A 22,200-nucleotide genomic window follows, 5' to 3' on the forward strand; every position below is an offset into this window, starting at 1 on the left:
AGGCGTGTGCTGAAAGAAAGCCTTTGCTAGCAAGCGGCAGATATGATCAGAGTGCTGCTTATGCTCCTCAGCGTGGTAAACAGGATGGTGCTGAGGATCAGTCAGAGCTGACTTTATGGTTTATGAAAACTGAGCTACTTATGTTAACAGGCTTTTTGAAGATTATAGTTGTGGTAAACATACATGTCAAGAGAGACAGTGATGAAGTGGAGCCACAACACAGAGACCAATTACCTCAGTTCACAGGGCGATGGTTAACCTGGTCATCTGAAGGGCTGAGATGTGAAGAAGAAAGGAAAGAAATTGTTGATGTTTACGTTGAATTATCGGTTATAGAGACGTCCACCCAGCGCAAAACACTTTTCAGTCAATAAGAATTGATTTTCTTTGTCGCCCTGAGCGCTCTCTGTGCTTTAAAGCCACAGCTGGAGATTATTGGAAATGTGGACGCTGTTCTACCCACACTGAGGTCAAACCCACACCCACGAGTACATCTCACTTTCTTCTACTGTGCCCTCCTACAGCTCTTAAACATCTTCACACATGTTCAACAAGGTTTGCAGCCACCAGGTGCTGCTTCACAACCCCACCACCACCACAGCAGCAGCAGCATCACCGTATCAACATGCATCTGCCAGACAAATGATCCACCCTCTCCATGTTCTCAAGACAAATACTCTCCCTCCCTCTCGCTGTCTCTCAACCTCCTGATTTATCTGTCTGCCTTCACACATCCCCGCGTCTCAACCGGATGCCTTCAGTTTTAGGCAAATTACAGGCTCGATGAAGCGGCAGAGGAGATTTAGAAGGGATAGGAAACACTCAACTAAACGGAAGGAGTTGCCTCTGTCTGAGGCTACCTACGTAATCCTCTTAATGTCAGTGGGAGTAGTTAACAGGATGTACTTCCAAACTACTCATCATCACAATTCCAACAGAATAATCTCCTCAGACGTAAAGTTAAGGTGGAAAATGTCACTCCCAACTTCACTGTTTTTTGCACATGTGGATTGGGCTATATGGTGCAGTTTGAGAAAGTTTCCCAAATGCAAAACCTTGTTAGTTTATTGTTGCTGACAAAATACAGTTTTATATTTAAAAAATGAAAAAAAAAAAAAAGCCACAATTTATCTTTAGTGAAAAGCTTTATGTCATTAGTTGTAATATTTAATCCATTTTGGCCTGGTTCCCTCACCGTTCACATCTCCCTCCCATGTGTACTTTGTACTCATCCTGCGAGGTCACGGTTGCATGTATTATGTCTCTGACAAATGATTGACTTCCACAAAGTTGGGAGATTTTTCCTCCACACAAGCATTTCTTTAGGAGTCAAAGTTCCAAATCTGCTGTCAGGGCAAATGATTGATTTCAGTGTGAAAAATTACTTGTAAGTAACAACATCCTCTGCTTGCATTAGTGAAAACAGATGCAGGAACTACTTTTTCTTTCCAGAATTATCTGCAGGACTTGACCAGCTTGGCTCATAATTTAAAGCACATGAGTTGCCATATAAGTATGATGTCCGGAGATGAGAGCGGTAATGCATTTCTGGAACCCTGAAAAGTACTGGAAATTCTCTTCAGCTCCACATATCTGTGTAAGGTTTTTGTTTGCAGCTGACGAGTAATGTCTGCGTGCGTGTGCATGCACAGGTTTGTATGCATGCGTCTGGGTTTATGTGCCTCTGCATGTATGTGTGTGCGTAAGAAGAGGTGGTTGTGAGTTACAGAGAGAGGGGTCTGGATTGCACATGCCTCACTTAGACATCAAAGGCCTCTGATGATGATTTTTCCTTATATTCCATGCTCTCTGCTCTCTCCATCTGAACAAACAAAGCCCAAGTGCTCTGTGGTCTGGAGTCAGGTGATTGCAGAACGTGATTTGAGAAATAAATGAATCGCCAACTTATTCAACTAAAAAATCCCTCTTGCGATCTGATTCGTCGAGGCTTTTCGAAAGTGATCTCTAAAAGAAAGTCAGCTCTTTTATTTCCCAAGAACCAAACTTCTACAACATGGAAGTCTCTCACCCACAAGAGCAAACTGTACTCGCTTTTCTTTCGAGAGGGAGAAATCAATATTGTATGAACCACAGGGCTTCTGTATTCCCAGTTGACCATTATTCCTCCCCACCCCAAACAGCAGACATTACCCACGATCATTTAGCAAACCCCCTGTGCTGTGTGAGCTACTGTCTGACCCCTTCCCAGCTCTGCCTTTCCGTGTCCAAGCCATGCTCCCATGCCAGAAGCCAGTTTGGCAGCCTCCCTGCCTGTAATATATCTGGAGGAGCAGCATTCCTCTGAGGCTGGCCTGGATCAAATGGTAGTGATTTCCCAAACAGAGGCTTGACCCATCCTGTGATCTGCCCCGCGCTCTAATAGCTGCAGGTCAGAATGCATAAACGGTGATGTTGAACCCCTGTGTGTCATGTTTTGGGCTCCGGATCTGCAGTGGCAGATTTAGTAGCATATTTGAGCCGACAAATTAGACCTGAATGATTTTAGGAAAACATCAAGCTGCTTTTTTCCTAACTGTTACTCTGATTACAATTTAAATTTAAACTTGAGAAAGCACACAGTGCAAACCTCTGCCAATGCTCTCAATATACTCCCCTATCTTGCAAGGTTCACTCTATAAAAATACATATCCATATTTATCACCACCAATATCTAATAATTAGTTTCTTGGGACATGACCTACATCTCCAGAAAATTCCATCAAAATGCCATCTCTTACATTTTTAATTTTGCTGCTCAAAAACAAATGAATAAACAAATAAATCCAGTCAAAATTTGATAAAAATAATCCATTTGTTTGTAACCATTTAAAATGGACTGTCAGAGATTTATTAATTCAAAACATTAATCCAGGTGTTCCTCAGGGAACGTTAATGGTAGTAAAATGTAGTTGTTGTGGAGACATTTCACTCAAAACCACAAATGTGAATCAAATGATGACAAGGGTTTAAAATTCAATGAAACACAAACCTAGCAGGAGTTGTTTCATGGTAATATGATTTTAGACTTTGAGTGTAAGTGACATGGATATGATATGGAGTGGTGTCTATTCGTCCACAATAACATTTTGTTATTGTAATGTAAAGCCACTAACATACATGGAATTGCCAAGATATCTGCAAAGACTAAATTTACCAGTGGCAACAGCAGCTTTATCTTGAGAAAAAATTAATATTACTGCTCGTCTACATTGTGATGTCGACCCTTTTAGCGACGGGTAAATTAAACCAACAAGAAAGCAGATAGAAAGCAAGATTTTATGTTCATGAATAGTGCATAGTACTGAGTCAGTGCATCACCTTTCTATATTTGTGGAATTCATATTTTTAAGACAAAGCAGATGCTTATGTTTATGTTTAAAACACATAAACAGGCTGTGATTCAGTTGTGAAACTTTGTTCAAGGCCATCAGAATGTATTATTTGTGATTGAGCACTTTGATGCAATTTCAGGGGAATAAAATGTTTGCTTATTAAACCCATTTCTGCATCATTAGCCCAACAATGTCCTACATACAAAATATTCAAGTACAAATGTTGATTTTTCGCTGGTTTATTTAATCTGTTGTCAATCCATAATGCAGACACGGCGTTCCTCTGTGATGCAAACGTGGTTGCAGCCAAACCAAGCTACATGTTGTGGAAAAAATAGTACCAAGCTGCTTCTTTTGCAGATTTTTTTGCAGGTACATGAGATCTGTCCAAATATTAAGAGGGAGTAAGAATTCAAACAGTAGACGGTTCACACCTCTGAGGCATTGGGAGATAAGATTCACAGGAAAAGTTGGCTAATATCTCACAACTGACAGGAACTTTCTGGGAATTTAAAGAGAGGTTTGGATAATATCAAGAAAACGGAGGGGCTGAGGAGAAGGCCTGCTCTTTGATGTATAGGATTGAGATGTGATGAGGTCTGTTCAAAGTGAGTACAAAGTAGTGTTAAGATGGAAAAAGCAAATGCAGCTTTAGTCAAGGTAGAGACGCCTGGGTGGTAAGACTTGATGTAGAAATGTCCTGTCTCAACAAGATGAAACATCATCTGACATTAAAAATACATACAAGCTATCTAAGCTTTAAATCACACTTTAGTAACCTTAATACGTGAATAAACAAGCCTTTATCATAATAATCAAACTTCTTTTCTGTCTGTAGTCACATATCAATCACTTTTTGCTGTCTGTGGTTCAATAATGAATTTGTCGTTTTTCATTTGCACTGTTTTTAACAGTTTGTGTTCATGTGGTCATGTGCTTTGAGAGAAGCAGCAGACAATAGAGAAGTCATTATATCTGGAAATTCCGTAATATGTAAATTATTTCTTACACAGTACGTCTAGGGTACCGTGCGTCTGCTGAGTGAGAACAGGACTTTAACTAATAATGTACTGTTTATGTGCCAGTGAATGTACGTCACTGCATTTTTTAAAGATGCACTTCATTATTATCATGACAAATTGTTTGTTTTATTTTTTTGTAAAACAAACCAGACTTTGTCCAAAGATGCGTCTTTGGCTGACGGCTTACGGGAAATAGTCAGGCAGGCTTATTGAAAACCAGGAAGTGATGGTGCATTTTCGGGTAGTGTAATGTTATATGTTATTTACTCGCATTCATTGGAAAATGTCCATATTTTACAGCCATCCGCCATTGTCCATGCAGTATTAATCACAAGTCGTTTGAGATATAATAAATGAGATACTTGGCAAGTCTGAACATTATATTAATAGTTGTTGCATCATAATTACAGATATGTTGTATACTGTACATACAAGTATATTAACTCATGTGTGGACGGATGGTTAATAAGAGCCTTTATGTACCGTATATCATATGATTATGTTTATGTGCCGTATTGTATGTTTTGTGTCAGAGCTCCTTGAAAAACACGATGGTTTATATCAAGGGTCTATTGATTAATAATCTTTCTACTTTAGTCATTTTTATTGTGTGTGTGTGTGTGTGTAGTGGTGGTGCATCTTAGACTCCATTTCTGTGACAGAAATTCAGCTCAACTATTCACAGCTGTTGTGTTTTATAGTAACTGGCTCTACATACTGTACATTTAGTAGGATCTGGTCTGAGCAATACTGTGTGTGAGATCATTCAGGAATTACGTTTGCTCTTTTTATGACTTTTGGTCACTATAAAGTGGAAAGTGCTTGCACAGTCAGACGTGTATGCAAATATACAGCATTGTCTCCAATCTGCCTCCTCTAGTGTAGCTGTTTGGCTTAGTAATGTGCACCTGTAAGGGCAGATATAATTAGACGTGTTTTATATGCGTGGATTTATGTAATGTTAAAATGTTATTGCGTCAGCTCATCTGTGAAATTACATAATTTCACCAAAGTAAACCTATGTTCTTGCCAGTTTGTGTGAGGGGGTATGGATTTAAAAGGTCTGTTTACTGTTGCTGTCATCACCTTTTATATCTTTTGGTGCTTCTTGATGTTGATTTTTTTTTCTTTCTTTCTTTCCTTTTTGCAGTTGGATCCGTGCCCTAATTTTTCCTCTGTTGCAGGTCCAGTGACGAAGCTGCAGCAGAGAACTCCTCGCCGGCGGGGCCAGCAGCCCAAGCTGCTCAACAGCCCTGAAGACAGCCTGTACTACAACCAGCTAAATGTGAGTTCAAAGTGCAGATAAAGGCCTTTGTCTGACTTTGGTTCCAGATGATAATACAATTAAACCTACCTGTGCCAGACCCTGGAGCCCCACCCCCACGCTTCTCTGCCTCTTGTCTTGAACATGCGCTTATGCTCTTTATCTGTTGCTTTCATGTCAGGATGTCTGCCTTCACGGTGAATAATTGATGTGGTTTATCAAAGCTGAGCAAGATGCATGCTTCATCAGACTCACTTGAGCCCTTTGATCAGAAAAAAATTATGCTGTGACTTCTGATATTATCAGCATCTGCTCGCATTCAACACAAAATCACTTTGAATTAAAAATTAATGACTCTCTGCTCATCTTTTTGACTGTGTGCTCTTGGCCCTTTCCTCAGAGAACTCTGGATTACCAGGGGAGCAAGAGGAAGCCGAGAAAACTTGGGTAAATAACTGCTTTCCTACTTACAGCAGCTCTAAACAGAGCAGGCCCTTTGTGGAATAGGAGAATCCAGAAATGGAGTTGTTTTTTTATCATGTAAATGGAGAAGCCGAAAATAACAGGCTTTTTATGAGCAGTGGCTGCGTGTCATTAGAGAGGGGGGTTACATACGAGGGCTTTGTTAGCATGCAAATTCTAATTGTTGAAGGTCTGTCTGACTCGTATTTGTACAATAAATTACATCTCAGTTCAGATCAGGGAGGACACGACACCTCATTGCTGCATTTTTTTTGCAAATATTATTTTTATTTCCAGATGTCAGTATCACTGTTTTTCAGCACAGCATCCTCTAACCACTTTCTTTTCTTCTTTCACATCACAGGCAAATCAAAGTGTTGGATGGAGAAGATGAGTACTACAAATTATTGTCAGCAGTGGAGTCGATCCCCGAGGAGGACTACATGCCTGCCCCCTCTCCCGCCCTTTCTAGTGGGCCTCTTGTCAGTCAGAGCTGAGCCTTACAACCATGTCAACTGGTAAGACAGATGCACCAGACATGTGGACAGACACTCAAAAGAACATCCTCTCTGTTGGATGTGCTGTGGTATGTGGAGCAAGTAGCAGCAGTGAAAAATATTTGTGACCTCTACAGGCAGTGGCCTCAAACGTTAATCCAATGTGGTCAGAAGGTTTTTACAGGAATAACTTAGTCATCAGTGATACATCAGTAAGAATTGTAAATCATGACAGTGTCTTTGTTTCTGTAGCCACAATGCTTGATAATATTCCTGTTCTTGACTTGCTGCTTCTGTAGCTCTCATTATGATGAAATGTAAATTTATATGTTGGCATTTTAGCCTTTAACAGTCAGACAGGAGGCAGACAGGAAACAATGGGACAGACAAATGCAGCAAACGTCCCCTGTTGGAATCAAACCATGATGTTGACAGCGATTCAACAGTCTCATTTGAAACACAAAAGGTTGTGTTTTGTTAATGTCTGTTAAAGGGCTGTTTCACCCATTTTTTCCCACTTGGTCAAATGAAGAATTTACTTTTACTCATAAAACTTGACAAAAACAAAGAGTAAAGAACAATGTATTGTATTATTATTTTTTTTTGAAAAAGAAGTGATTTTGACGTCGACTTTTGTCAATTGTATTCATGGTTTTCAATCCTAACGTCCTCTGTTGTTGTGGTAATGAGACATGTATCTCATATTCAGTGTCTGATGATCAAATAACACACCTATTTCTGGAAGTTAGTAAAAAACTGCAGATTTTTTGGGTGAAGTGGCCCTTTATTTATCGTATTGGCTGAGTCTTCATTCAAAATGACTGATGAATTAGATTTTTAAAAAATGTCTTCAATTTACCTCTATAACTTTTCTTGTCAAAGTTGTACTTTATTTAAAGTGATGTGTGCTGTGTGTTCATTTAAACAGCTTTGATGCCTCTGTTTTGATGTGCTGATTTATTAACCCTTCATGTAAGCACACAGAAAGAGACCCTCCCACATCTAACTGTGTGTTCCTAAATGCAGTGCTATTATCCTGACTTGGAAACATTTACCTATTTTCCAGCAGCATCATGTCTTAAATGGATCCAGAGACAGATCCTCCTGAAACCCAAAACTCTCCTGACAAGTTCTCCCACAGTGAGCCGCCTGTAGTTATAGGGGCTTTGTGCTGTGTGAGCGGTAGAATCACCACACATCGCCTCACAGAGCCAGAGCCAGACCTCACTTTGAATTTCACTCTAAATACAGGAATTTTCTTTTAAGATGTGAAGTGTCGGAAATGCAGGGCCGACGAGTTGATTTGTAGAGGGTTTTTTTTTTCTTTTCAATTTGCATATCATTTACTGCATCTCCCTTTGTTGACACCCGAGGGCCTGAGAGAAGATTTTGATCTTAATAGGAAGAGTAGGGTGGTATGACTGAGGATCTCATCCTCCTAACACTCAGCGGGGAAAACATTAGAGCTCTGCCTAGACAGTGAGACCAGCTTCACTTTTAGGTTCAGGTTCACGGACGGGAGTCCTGGTGGGTTTAAAGAGGTCCAGAGTGTTCATCAAATAGCGCTGCTCAGTGTTGTGGAGGTCAGACTCGGGGTTCAGACGCTGAGGATTGACTCATTAATGAAACATCAGTGATCATTCATAATTAAAACACACTAAGAGTGAAATTTAACACAAACTGTCGGTTCTGTCACTTGACAGCATCGTGGTTTTAAACCTGTTATTTTCTGACCATAAACGCATTGCTTGTTGTTTCGAGCAACTTCGATGCTTGTCGCAGCACTGTAGTCAGTCAGAGTGACATTTTGGAGAGTAAAGTAATTAAAGGTTTTTAAGTATTGCTTTAATTAATATTTTATGGAGAAAATGGCTCTTGTGTGAATATACAGTCTCAACCTTGACTCTCTTACTTTATTTCCAAACCATTCAACCTGAGCTGTCCCGAGAAGATGCTCATTTCTAATCCTGTCCATTCTGGTCAATCTCAGCATCTTCAGCTCTGCCTCCTCCACATCCCATCTTTTAGACAGCGCCACTGTCTCCAAGACAAACACCATAGCAGGTCTCGCTGTCTTGTAGACCTCGTCTCTCACGTTTGCTGCTGTCCTTCTGTCACACATCACCCCTGACACTCGTCTTCACCCACTCCTCCCTGCCCGCACTCGCTTCTTCGCCTCTCTAATCCACACTGTACATTGCTTTGAATGGTTGACCCCATCATTCACAGGTATTCTGTCTAACTTTAATTCCTCTTCTCTCCATATAAATAGTATATGCTATACTATTAGCTGCTTAATGTGCACAGTACATGTACTGCTGGAACAAGATTATAAAAAGATATAACATACATCCACTGCCAGAATTCAATAAAATGAAAAATTGAAAATTCCACATTATAAATAGCTCGCACATTAAAGCTGCATCAAAAAATAAAGCCCTGATCATTTCAATTTGTTAAATGTAACGCCACACACAATTCATAAAAGCTTCCTTAGTCCACTGGTATACTGTGGTGTCACAGTTAGTTCATAAGCATTTCACCTCTGGTTATACAGCCACAGATCCTACAGTAATTAAAATCCTCGTTGAGCATTACTCCCTTGCTGGGATAGCTGGTTCCTCTGAAGAGCAGTCTGAAATAGGTCACCCCAGCACCCTGTAGTGCGTCTTAAAAGTACACTGAATCAATTAAGTGTGATCATGCACCCTTGATTATTTTGGCCCTGTTCTACCACAGAGAGGAATTTCAAACAGGCTCACTAGTTTGAATAACAAGGTTGGACTATGGTGACAAATGGTGCCAGAGTGGGTGTTTCTTCTCGTGTTTTTCTCTGCCAAATTAACTCCCTGGTTGATTGCCTGCTTTAGCATATGAGAGGAGGTGAGCAGAGGTGTGCACATAATTGGCTTGGTTGGCTGATTACGTGCTGCAAAAGGAAGATGTTATAAAACTGCTGTCGTCATTCTCATGATACAATGTTTCTGTGATGCTTCTGTGTTTGCTTGGACTGCCGGTGTATTGCTCGTGGTCCTGCATGTCTTAGGTTAAGGCACAGAGGGGGAGACGCCTGACACCTGTGTTTTTCTTAATGCGTCGTCATAAATCCAGCTCCCTCTTGTTTTCCTCATTAAATCTGACAACATCTGGTGCGCAAGTGAAGGCTCCTTTAATGTGGCTAATGTTACGGCTGCTGTTATTCTTGCCATTTTAGCTATTTGCTTCATGTGCTGCACTTTCATTAGAGCTACATCCAAGGCAGCCGCAAATACCGCTATCCAAAGTTTTAAAGCACCTTTATGAAAATCGCTCAAGCTGCAGCCTTAACAAATGAAGAAAAGCTTTGATTTTCTAAAGAAGTATACTTACCTTTTCACCTAATAGTGTTGTCTCACTTCAAAGAGAGCACACGATTAGAGCAACATTGTCCTGTTTCTATATCCTTTGAGTTCAAAGGGAGAGTTTGAATAACAGCATTTCATGTGCAGCTTTTACAAATACTGTTTTAATGCAGTGTATACGCTTTTGATATCCAGATGTCAGATTTCCACCACAGCAGAGTATATCTCACTATATTATGATTGCACACAACAATGTTTTGCATAACTAAAGAATTAATGTCAGGCCTTCTTCCTCAAAAAAAAACAAAAAAACTTCAAGGACAGAGGACGAATAAATGCCTTAAATAGCTCCAAACTCAGCATTGTGATGCTCTTAGCGTGAGCGTCAACCAGATGTCCGATGTGTGTCGAGGGCTCTGAGAGAAAGAACAGGACGGCATTAATAGAGAAACTGGTTGAGCCGGTGAAGACAGAGAGAAAGGGGAAGAAGGAGATAAAAGAGTCTGTTGAGTAGATACATCAAAGGTCTGTTAATGACAAGGGATGCCATTAGGGTTACAGTGGCTTTTGTTTCAGCTTCCTCACACCTGCAGTTTGTTGAGGACGCCCTCTGCTCTGTTCTGTTGTTTAACATTTGCATGAATATAAAATGCATGCATGAGGGGATGAGAGTTTTCTTCCTGGCTACTAATCTTAGATGTTTTGGGCCTAAATTACAGCTTCTTTTTTTTTATTTGCTGAAGAGACATGTAACCAGTTTCAATAGAAGCAGTGTGGAGAAGCTTTTATCCTGTACACCATGAAATCTATTGACTTAAAAGTTTTCTTGGTGCCTCCAGTGCTGGAATGGGATTTGACAAATTAGAGCGTGAAATTGTGATTAGCCTCTCTCAGTTTGTAGATGGACTGGGGCACTAGACTTGGCATGGCCAAAGGTGTAACCTGTTTTGTTTTGCCCTGGCACTGCTTTCCCAGATGGTGCGACCAGCTGCCACTGAATAAATGCTGGATGGTTAACAGTGTGAGAATTACCACGGCCTTGTTTCAGTGTGGGATACATAACAGAAAGCTTGTATTTTTGCCACTGCCAGGAGGTGCAGAGACTTATCACCTGGTATTCATCCAAACATCCTTTTGATTGAGGTCAGAGTGAAATGGTAGCTTTTTAATGGTAGTGGCCAACTCTTATACAGCGTTCTGTTATTTGTGTCGCTTTGAACAGAGAACACTCACCGTCATTTTATAGTGTGTTTTTAGTTAATTTCCTCCCAAGTCAGAGTTGCACTTAGTCCACACTAATCCCAGCTGACATAAGGCGAAAGGCGGAGTCGCACCCTGGACAGGTCGCCAGTCCATCTCAGGGCAAACACACAGAGACAAACAAACATTCACTCTCACATTCACACCTACAGTCAATTTAGAACGTCCAATTAACCTCTGCATGTTTTTGGACAGTGGGAGGAAACTGGAATTACCAGAGATATAACTCATACACACACGGGGAGAACATACAAACTCCACACAGAAAGACCCTTGGTCAAACTGGCATTGGAACCAGCGACCTTTCTTAAGCCCATTATGGGCAACTCAAACAAGATCTTTTAAATGGGGAACTCTTAAAGGTCCATGTTGTTGATTTTTCACAATATTTTACAAGATGACGTTAAACTTGTGTTGTAATAAGGACACATATTACACATATTTGTTTCCATTGTCTTCCAAACACGGAATGTCGTTAACAATTTAAATGGAGTAATTTGCCTTTTGCAACATGGAACCATCTTGTAATGTTTAAGGACAACAGGTGCACGCTCATGTTGATACTACCCAAAATACTTTTGCAACTATTTGCAGTTCTGCTTTTTTCTTGATCGAAGCAGCCAAGACCCTACAATGCTGCTACTGTATGTAAAGTTGAAGTGAATAATTGCCACCAAGAATTGCAAGCAGCCTGTAGCAGCTTCCGCTGCCTTGCTCAGTGCACTGCAGCAATAACACCTGGGACAGTAGTTACCCAATGGAAATACATTCAAAGAGTTTATAAAAAAAAAACAATAACCAGATCCATGAAAAATCTGACAACACTTGAATGTCTGAGGATCGTCTGTCCGGGGCATTGCAGGATAATAAGTGATGTCTCTTTATCCTAATTTTTCCCGGGAGAGCGCTGCAGGCTGTAACCCTGTACTTGATCATAGAGGGGGAGAGTTTCCGTCTTTAAAGGCATGGATTAACGACAGGGTGGGCTGAGAGAAGGTAAAATGACATGTCCTGCCTTACGTGACCCCAGGCCAACCGTGCGCATTGCCATGGCTTTGCTCTTTGCTCCTGAATATGCAGAGGTCCCAGCTTCATGGACTCAGAGGAGAGAGAGAGTTGTATCGCATTGCAGGGGAAATTAGTGAGACCAAAGTTGGAGTTTCTGTGTGTTGGGGGCTGCGAACAATGGCAGCTTTCTGTCAGACAGCAACTTCAAAGGCCTGCTGAGTGACTGCTCTGAGTTATACTTTGTTGTAGATCACTGAGGAAATTCACAGATGTTTTCTCATACGAGACACCATTATAGCGGCTCAAGTACCCAGTAGCCTCGAGCGCCTCTCTCTCTCTCTCTCTCTCTCTCTCTCGCTATCCCCCACATATTCAAACTCACTCCCATTCTCACACATGCACCCCCCACCCGCCATCCTCACCCGTCCTCCTCCTTCCAAGTCTCTGATATCTCTCGTATGAGACAGATGTGGAACCTGTTTTCGCTCCAACTGTCCAGAGAATATGGAAAGTTAAAAAGGGTTTCGTGTTGTGGCATCGCCCCTCGACTCTGTCAAACCCACAGAACTCACTGTCAGCTCAGTCATGAAACGTCAAAAACCTCATGCCGCTTCAGTCCATCACATCCGTTCACAATACAGCGAGTTGTGCTTCTTTTTGAATAAAATGATATATGCTGAAAATTAAACTAAAGCGGAAAAAGATATTAATGCTGTTTTTCCTCTCTTTTCTGCAGATTGCTGTCTTCATTGTAGGACTGGACCAAAGCAAACTGCATCTCAACATTAACATTTGTTGTATATTAAATTGTTATTTTATATGAGTCAAATAAATGTTATCAGACAATTTTTTTTTTTTTGTTTTTTAAATGTCTCATTTAATCCTTACTGGCTCCACTTCAGTAGGTGTAAAGTCGGAAATGTGCGTTTTGATCAAAAGACATACATAATGGGATGCACCTCACTGTTTTCTAGGATTTTTATTCTGTTTTTTTAGAATTTTAAAATGGCTCCTTAGGTTTTTCTGCTTTATAAATCTTTTTTGACAGTTTTGTCTTGGAACCACTGCAACAGTGGATCTGATTTTTTAATATTCTGCTAATCCCTGCAGCAGCTTCGTACACGTCTGCACCTCTGAACGGTGTTTCTGTTGATCGACTCTCTGCCTCTTTACTTTTTAAGTATGGGGAACACGGATGGTATTGACTGATTCCATGTTCAAACCTTTGAGTATACAGACAGAAAACTATTGCAGAGGGGGTTCCTTCAAGTTCTTTTTCCCATCAAATTTCTCTTTTAGTCAAACCCACTGCTGAGGTGACCTGTAAAACTTGAGGCACGGCCATTAGACGGCAAAGGTTTGGAGCAAGTAAATTACCTCTGGGACTGGACATTGTGTCAAGCACACATTCATGATTTTCTTACAAACTATATCAAAGTCCTGCTCAGGCAGAATCATCCCTTAGATGGAGCCCCATTGAGATGCATCAAAATGTAAGAACTTGCATTTAGGGCTGAACCGAGTATCTCAAAGGAAGATACTGATAATTTGGTAAAGCCGATGGCTCATAAAATTCATGCAGTTGTCATGTGGCTGAAGTTTCCATCACATAGCGTGACAGCGCACACGTAAAGCTGATTTATGTAAAAATCCAGCCCTAAATCAGAATTAAATTTTGACAATTTCTTGTGTCCACAAAGCATTGCTGCTATTCAGAGACGTGAAGAATAAATTCAGTGGAAGCGTGGACTGTCCCTTTACTTCTGTCTGCTTTGTCAAAGCAGAGTAGATTAAAATACTTGACATTTATCTGACATTTAAATCTTGAAACAACTGACAACTTGTCTGAGATTTTGTATCAAAAGCCTTATATTTTATAAAGTGAATATACTTTATGTTCTTCTTAATTATTTCCAGTAATATGCCAATTTACAATCAATGTTAATGTTGTAACTACAGTTTATGTTATTAATCGTAGATACATATATTACTAATGCTTTATAAATGAGTTATAAGCAGTTTATAAGAAAAACGTTAGGGTTGCCAGGTTGTTTTTTTGACTTGACTGTTTTTTACTTGATCAGTAAAGAATACAAAAGTGTAAAAGTCCCATGTTAATTCATGCCACACCGCTCACTTGCTGCATGTATAGTCGCTTGTGTTTTCATCAGCTCAGAATTCAAAGCAGCAACTTTTGTGTGTTGTGCACATTTCCGTGAGCTCAACTTAATAAGTGTCACCATCACCAACAGCTGCCATGACTTGATGTAAACATGGTTAATCTTCACTGGTTATCAGTCAGCGATGTGACTACACCACTCCTGTAGCCAGTTTTGTAGTTTATAACATGTCTCCAGTGCAGCCCAGCAGGACTCCTCCTTTCCCTCATGACTGTGTATAAAGCCGTGGGAGAGGACTGGGAACATTAATCCCTTCAAAGGAACAGATCTAATTCAAAATCTGCCCCTCCAAACTAGTTGAGAGGACAGTGATTGTTTCTGCAGGGAAGCCAGATAAAGATCAGAGGGTTGATATAGAAAACTTCCATTTCAACTGCTCTCCCACAAAAGTTTGGATGTTATCTTATGAAATTTGCATACTTTTCCCCTCATTAAATCTTCTTAAGCAAAAGGGGGGGAAAAAAACAACAACATATCACATGGTATGTGAGTGTACCTTTTCTTTTTAAGTTTCCTTACATTAATTGCCTCTGTTAACGCCCTCCTTCTATACTGACAGGACACATTTATAAAGAAACATAATTGAGACATCACTATCTCAAGTGCTGCATTTGTCATCACCTGATTTAACACAGAGGTTCCCCTTGTGTGGCATGTTAAGCAACATTAATTTGAATTAGCTGCTTTTTTTTCCCTCTTCAGTCTCGTGTTTGACGGAGGTTAATTTTTTAATAGCCAACAATGAGGAAACGAAATTAAGAGAAAGTTCTGATAAAGCAGCTGATTGAAGGAGAAAGACGGATTTATATATAAAAGTCAGAGTGGGGGGGCATAATTAAGTGTTTAATGCTCTGTTGTGTGGTTCAAAGGCACAACAAAGCACATTTAAATTCCAAATTAAGAAATGTAAAAGAGACGGAGAGAGATTCTTCACAGATGAGAACTTTGTGTTGAGTCACTTGATTTTGGTCTCTGTTCTGCATCAAGCAGAGACAGACAACTGCGCTTGGAGATCTCCAGAGATAACAATGTCACATTGTCACTTATGGGTTCTGCTACAAATCCTTAATTACAAAAAGAGGATCAGATGACTACAGCATCCAATACCGGGGTCTCCAGGCGGCGTGGGGGTCTTTGATCAAGAAAATCCAATTATTTGTGTATATACATTTCCCACATAGTGATTACTTCATTAATTGTCCCGCCTTTATCTCCTCCCTTCCCATCCCCCCTAATAATCAGCTCCTTTATCCAGACCAACAAACACACCATAGGAGCTTTGTGGATTCAAAGGATTTGCTTTCCCCTCTCAAAGAGCCGCTATTCTTTGATGATTGGGCAGCGGCGAACTTCAAAGTAATAAATCTTATTTCTGACTGGCTGGCGGCCCACCAAAGTCCTTATCAAATTCTAAGAAGTGATCCCTCACTCTTCAGATAGACCGAGGAGATCACAGGGAGAGGAGGCACTGAAGAGTGAAGCTCTGCTCCACGAGCTCTTTTTTCTTTTTTAAACGCGAATGCACAGATTTATCTGAATTAGTACTTTTTTTTATTTTTATTTGTTTCCATCGAGAGGGAGGAGGAGGTTTCTTTTGCACCATGGCAGCGGTGGCGGTACTGCGGAATGAAACACTCCAGGCTTTTCTCCAGGTTTGTGCGCAACTTTTCTGCTTCTACTTTTGACGACTTCAATAACTTGTAAACTCAGTCATCCGCGATGATTTACACGTTTGGATTACGAGTCTCGTATAGAGAGACCTCAGACAGCTAAGAGTCTCACTACTTTTGATAGCACGGTGTCATATAATTTAATTACCAACACTATTAGTGTGTTAATGATTCCTGCTGCCACATAACCTCAACTTTTAATGTCATACCATCACAGCTCACTTTAGTGGAGATGGAATTCAAACCATTTCAGCATTTAGTTGAACAATAATAATACTAATAAAAAATGGCAGGTTTGTCTGAATGTTTCTTACCTCATAAAATGAGTGAAATCCTGATTGTAATATAAAAATAAATAAATAAATGGATGTGTCTGTCATGCAGGATCGCACTCCAAACTCTTCTCCAGAGAACTGTAAGCACTCTCCGCTGGCTCTCCTGGCTGCCACTTGTAACCGGATCGGGCATCACCACGGATCGAACCACACAGATTTCATCCAGGTCCCTTACGACCCCACTCTGGGCTCCCCTTCGCGTTTATTTCACCCGTGGACTAACGAGGGGAACACACAGGGCAGCCTGGCCAGCAACTCCAGTTTCGGACTATCCTCCAAGCCGCAGCTGTCTGCGCACATCCAGAGCTCCTTCAGCTCGCACCACGAACTGCCCCTCACCCCCCCGGCGGACCCCTCTTACCCTTATGACTTCTCCCCCGTGAAGATGTTACCTTGCTCCATGCAGTCTCTGCAGTCCACCTGTCCTCCAACCTACGTCCCTGCAGTCAGTTACGCAGCGCCAACTCCCATCCCGCCCGCGATGCCCACTTTTGTCACGGGACCCTCGGGCCTTGTGCACCACCACCACCACCACCACCAGCAGCAAAGACAGTTGTCCCCAAACCCCGGGGAGGAGATCCCGTGGTGGAGCCTCCAGCAGGGGAACCACGTCAGTCACTCTTCTTCTCTCGGTCCCCATCGCTTCCAGCTGCAGAGGGGTTTGGTGTTGGGACACACGGACTTTGCGCAATACCAGACGCAGATCGCCGCTCTGCTGCACACAAAGTCCCCGCTCGCGACTGCGCGGCGGTGCAGGAGGTGCAGGTGTCCCAACTGCCAGTCGTCCACGTCCAGCGACGAGCCCGGCAAGAAGAAGCAGCACATTTGTCACATACCCGGCTGCGGGAAAGTGTACGGCAAAACTTCTCACCTGAAGGCGCACCTGCGGTGGCACTCGGGGGAGCGGCCGTTTGTGTGCAACTGGCTCTTCTGTGGCAAGAGCTTCACCAGGTCGGACGAGCTGCAGAGACACCTGAGGACACACACGGGGGAGAAGCGCTTTGTTTGCCCGGACTGCTGCAAAAGGTTCATGAGGAGTGACCACCTGGCAAAACATGTCAAAACTCACCAGAACAAAAAAAGCAAGTGCCACGACAAGACACTCGATCACGTCAAAAGGGAAGACACGAGGAATATGTTGTAACACACTTTAGTCATAGTCATTTGAAATCAGTAGAAATCACTCCAGTGCAACACAGTCAGTCGTTCATTAGTTTGAATCCACAGTGAGCTGCATTTAGGGTGTTTCTCTTTATTTTGTTGGTTGATTCTTTCATCCTGACACTAGTTTCTTCCATCGCTGGTCTGTGTAGCACATGTTTGTATGTGTATATAAAGTTTCATAAGTTAATTTGGGACCTTGGAGAAGTTATAGGTCATGAGTTTGAATCCACTGTCTTTATCATGTCAAACAAAGACAAGTTTCCAACTTGTGTTTTTCGATCATTGTCTTCGGTGGAAGATTTCACTCCCCTGTAAATTATATTTAATAGCTTTTGTTGAATGAAAGTGTCAGTTGTTTGCTCCATATGGGGTGTTTTAAGCATGCTCTTGAAAAGATCTGCTATTGTTGATATGACCCAAAATACTGTGTGAGAATAAAGATTATAACATTTTCCTCATCTCAGAATAATTCATTTAATCTCCCTCAGTTATATGAGTGAAGAGAAGGACAGTGTTTTAATTTAATTTAATTTAATATTACCGGGACCTGCTGTAAACAAACAAAACTGTTTTAGACTGCTCTGATTTCTAATCCGGTCATGTACAGTAAGTACTACAGTGGAAAATGGTGCTAATATTTGCTTAAGTGTTTTCAAAAATCAGACAAAAATATGTCTCCATTTAAAAAAAAATAATAATAAATAAAAAATAGCCATTGATTCCACAAACTAACCTACTAATTGTTTTTAGTTTTGTGTACCGGAGAAAAACAACCGAGAGCAAGGTGGACAGGGTTGGGTTGGTACTGTATATAAAAATCTTCTTGGAAATCTTTGGTAAAAAAAAGTGCTTTTGAACATTTTCACGATTCAGTGTGGATTGATGGAATGTTGGTGTTTGCACTGAGAATTAAGTAAAAACATAATTCATAAAAAGATATTTCTCTCCATTCAAAGTGACCCGAGCACATCATAGACACGCAGACGTGTACCTGTTCTAAAATATAACTTTATTTAACGTCACTGTATCATCACAGATGTATATCGACCTCAGTATTAGGAGCTTCTTTTTGATTTCTCTTCTTTTAAATGCCAACAATTGTCAGAAAAGAATAAAGAAAAGGTAATGATGCATTCTGCCTTTTGTAGAATAGTATGCATGTTTATTTATTTTTACCTTTATTTAACCAGGTAAGTCAGTTGAGAACCTGAGCTAGAGGCAGCACATTTCACATGTTCACATTGTCTAAAAAGCACCGTGCACTTAAACAGATTTGAGCTATTTGTTTTATAATTACTGCAGTTATATTTACACCTGAGTTGTCCTTTTTACACACTTGTTTACACATTCAGTGACTGAGTCACTCATAGCTCAGACAACAGTTCAGCTGAAGCTTTTTTTTGTCTTTCTCTTAGTGAACAAAGTAGAAACATGTAATAATATTTAACAAAAAAAAAAAAAATGTTGATCAATTCTTCACCACAGCAGTTTAATGTGTGTGGTGCGAGCGTCTGCTGTTTTGATTTCACGTTGACCACCTCCTTGTGCCAGTCTTTAAGTGCTGACTGAGGATATTTAACGCTCTGATTGACCTTTTGAGGAATAAATAACTTGAATTTCTAACTTTTGACATCCTTCCTTTCCGGAAACCATCATCCCACATAGTCAAAGAACTCTGAGCGTCGAAAAAAACAGAAGCTCAAAGAGAGTAAAGTAGCCGCAGCCTGCAGTTGACAGACAGTCACACTATCGTCCTGTCACTCTTATGTGACATGAGTGAAAATGTCAGTATAAAGACATCAACTGCTTTCATTCGCTAGCATTTTGACTGTCAGTTTTTGCCTCAACAGCGCCCCCTCTTGAACGACAAATCCAAATATTTTTTTAAAAATGCACCTCATTTCATTAAAGGTTAAAAGAATCACATTTTCTTTTTTTCTCCAACAAAGACCATTTATTCTTCAAATAAATTAATAAAGGAGATGTGCTGCAAATGAGCCTTAATTTAAGACTTTTGTTACTTAGCTTCCTACGTGTTTGTCTGTATTGTCTTTGTAAACAAACTTACAATAATTGATACAGAGGCCTGACACTAGACAAGAAGTATTAGTTATTGCTGGTGGTAAATATCTATTTGAACCACAGATATTTGTAAAAAGCAGCCAATCACGTCAATGGTTGTTTGTTTTTTTAATCACCATAAAATCAAAAACAGATCAAATACACTTTCATCTGTCCTGGCATTATATACAGTGTACAGCACATGTGTGTGTAATTGAAGTCAAAAGTGATTTGGTGCTCAGTTGATACTAAATCCAGACAATGAGCAATTTGCACGAACATATGCTTATCACCAAAAAAAGAGATAAAAGAAAATGTACAGTCTAAAATGAGATTCGACCTTTTGAACTGTAACGTTTTTATCCAAAATTTCATGATCCTATAGTGCAGGAAAGAGGCCAACGTTAATATTTAATGCTCCCAGACGGTCTGCTCACAGAGGCGTTGTGAGGTTCACTGTTCTCTAACACTGGAGGAGGTCATAACTATAATACTTAACTGCTCGTAAGAACATACTGCATAGCTGCATGTCGGCTATTTCCTCCCCAAAAGAAGAAGGAATATTTAAGGGCTTTGAAACTGTCGTTTACCTAACACATGTCCAGATGAGATGCCAAATTATTTATTTAGAAAAAAAGACATGATTATCATTGTTAGTAAAATCATGATTTTTCTTAGTTACTGATGTCTTTTATGTCTGAACAGAGAATATTTTCCACGCTTCATGACCTACTCCAAACCACAGGTGATGACCACAGGATGTTACTCACACACATTTTGAATTCTTTGAATTTCTTTCTTTCTGTCTTGTCTTTCTTTCTTTCTTTCGTTCTGTCTTTCTTTCTTTCGTTCTGTCTTTCTTTCTTTCTTCCTTTCTTTCTTTCTTTCTTTCTTTCTTTTGTTCTGTCTTTCTTTCGTTTTGTCTTTCTTTCTTTCCTTCTGAACAGCCCTTTTTCTTTTATCTTGTGCGTTATAACATGTCTTAAACAATGTTGATATAGTAAAGGCGTCAGAGCCTGTGTCGTGTTTTGGAGCCTTGGACCAGGTTCAGTCAGCAGAGGGACACATACTTCTTCATCAGACACGAACCCACTTCACTGTGGCTTTGACTCCACACAGGCTGCGGAAATGAATTCAATCCACAATGTCAACAACTGTGCTGTTAACTTGGAGGATACTCACAGTATGTACCACCTCAGATTCTGCAGAGGAACATTCAGTAGCTGAATCTTTTAGACTGAGGGGGAAGCAAAAATATTTTGACTCCTCATGAGGTTATACATATTGTTAGATTCTGATGGGGACATCTTCAGTCAAAGCCAGCGCTAGTGCATTTCTGGAGTCAGTTTATTAAGGACTGAGTCTTGTTTGTCTGAATAAACCTGAAGTAGCTTTTTAGATACTGCATTTCTCTTCTCTCGACTTATACAGCTCTCTCAAAAGTGGACATTTTAGTGGCAAAATGAACCTAGCAGACACCAAACTAAAGGCATTCAGTGAATAACTGAACATATCAATAGCTTTTAACTCACAGATGACTGACAGCATTAGAGTCAGCTCATAAACACAACCTGACAAATATTTGGTTAGCTGGTTTCTCAGCTATAGCTCTTATAAAATGGGTTTGAATATAATGCAGGGGTTTTTATCAGGACTGTGGGAGATTACTGTTAGTTTCCTGTTCATGTCTGATGACTTTGTTCCTGAAAATAAATCACATATCTGTTATAGAAGCAACGATGAAGATCCCCCAACCTTTGCAAAGAAGCGGTAACACATAACACATTGTCTCGCCTTAATAATAAAGCTCTTACTTTAACCCAAACCGTGCTCTTTCTCTGAAAGTGTCTCAGCCGCTTTGTGGCGGAACCTATAATTAAAGCTGTGGTGTGTAAGTTTTCAATATAAATGAATTTCCGTTACTTTCAAACCACAGCGCTGGTCTATCCGCTCCACGTGACTCTCTCCTCGCGTCTCAGTGTAGCGGTGTGACACGTTTTACATCCTAACTGTTGGCGGGAGGGCAGGAACATAACAGCTGTGCTAATGAAGCTAGATGGCGACTAACTTTAGGTTTTAGGTTCAGGCGTTATCCCTGGCTCTCTGAAACATGAGTGAGGTGAAACAAATGTCAAAAGACTACTTTTGGTTAAGGAATTGACCCCGGTTCTTTGAAACATGAGTTAGGTTATAAGATACTGATGTTTAAAGAGAAAAGGTTGTAATGTGGTCCTGGAGCTCTGCAGGCTCACCTGAGGTGTGCTGTGAGTCCGGAGTGGTAGCAACACGAGCCGGGTGTTGGCAACAGAAGTTACACACTGGAGCTTACAAATGTAGCCACAGCATTGTCATGTCATAAATCTGATTCTACAGACACTGAACTAAACTGAACTCATTGAAATACTTGGAAATTTAAAATTTCAACCCTATTGTTATTGGGGGAGATAACAAGACTTCTTTTACTTTTGTTACATTTTTCAAAATTTGGCATTTTTATGTAGAAAATCAAGGTCCATGAAGGCACCATATATGGTTCCTTGCCCGTCTGTGGTTGAAAAAAAAAAATAATCCAAAGAATAAACAAGAAAAACACAAATAAAGTGA

The 22,200-nt window shown here is 40.5% G+C and overlaps 2 protein-coding genes across 5 annotated transcripts in view; both read left to right on the top strand.

The window, feature by feature from the left end:
* The window catches only part of myo3b (myosin IIIB), a 60,264-nt gene extending 47,230 nt beyond the window's left edge, over positions 1-13,034 (top strand). For all 4 annotated transcript variants that reach the window (XM_058622988.1, XM_058622985.1, XM_058622990.1 and 1 more), the window contains 4 exons: positions 5,539-5,639; positions 6,019-6,065; positions 6,445-6,598; positions 12,923-13,034. In XM_058622988.1, coding sequence (XP_058478971.1) covers positions 5,539-5,639; positions 6,019-6,065; positions 6,445-6,577 — 281 coding nt within the window. In that variant the 3' untranslated portion in view covers positions 6,578-6,598; positions 12,923-13,034. The remainder of the gene's footprint in view (positions 1-5,538; positions 5,640-6,018; positions 6,066-6,444; positions 6,599-12,922) is intronic.
* Positions 13,035-15,479: 2,445 nt separating this feature from the next.
* sp5a (Sp5 transcription factor a) lies at positions 15,480-17,993 on the top strand. Its single transcript, XM_058652265.1, is given in 4 exon segments — positions 15,480-16,018; positions 16,421-16,852; positions 16,855-16,917; positions 16,919-17,993. Coding segments are annotated over 4 exon segments (1,143 nt in total). The 5' UTR covers positions 15,480-15,967; the 3' UTR covers positions 17,516-17,993.
* Positions 17,994-22,200: the final 4,207 nt, after the last annotated feature.

This window comes from Solea solea, chromosome 2 (assembly GCF_958295425.1).
Source record: "Solea solea chromosome 2, fSolSol10.1, whole genome shotgun sequence".
NCBI lineage: Eukaryota > Metazoa > Chordata > Actinopteri > Pleuronectiformes > Soleidae > Solea > Solea solea.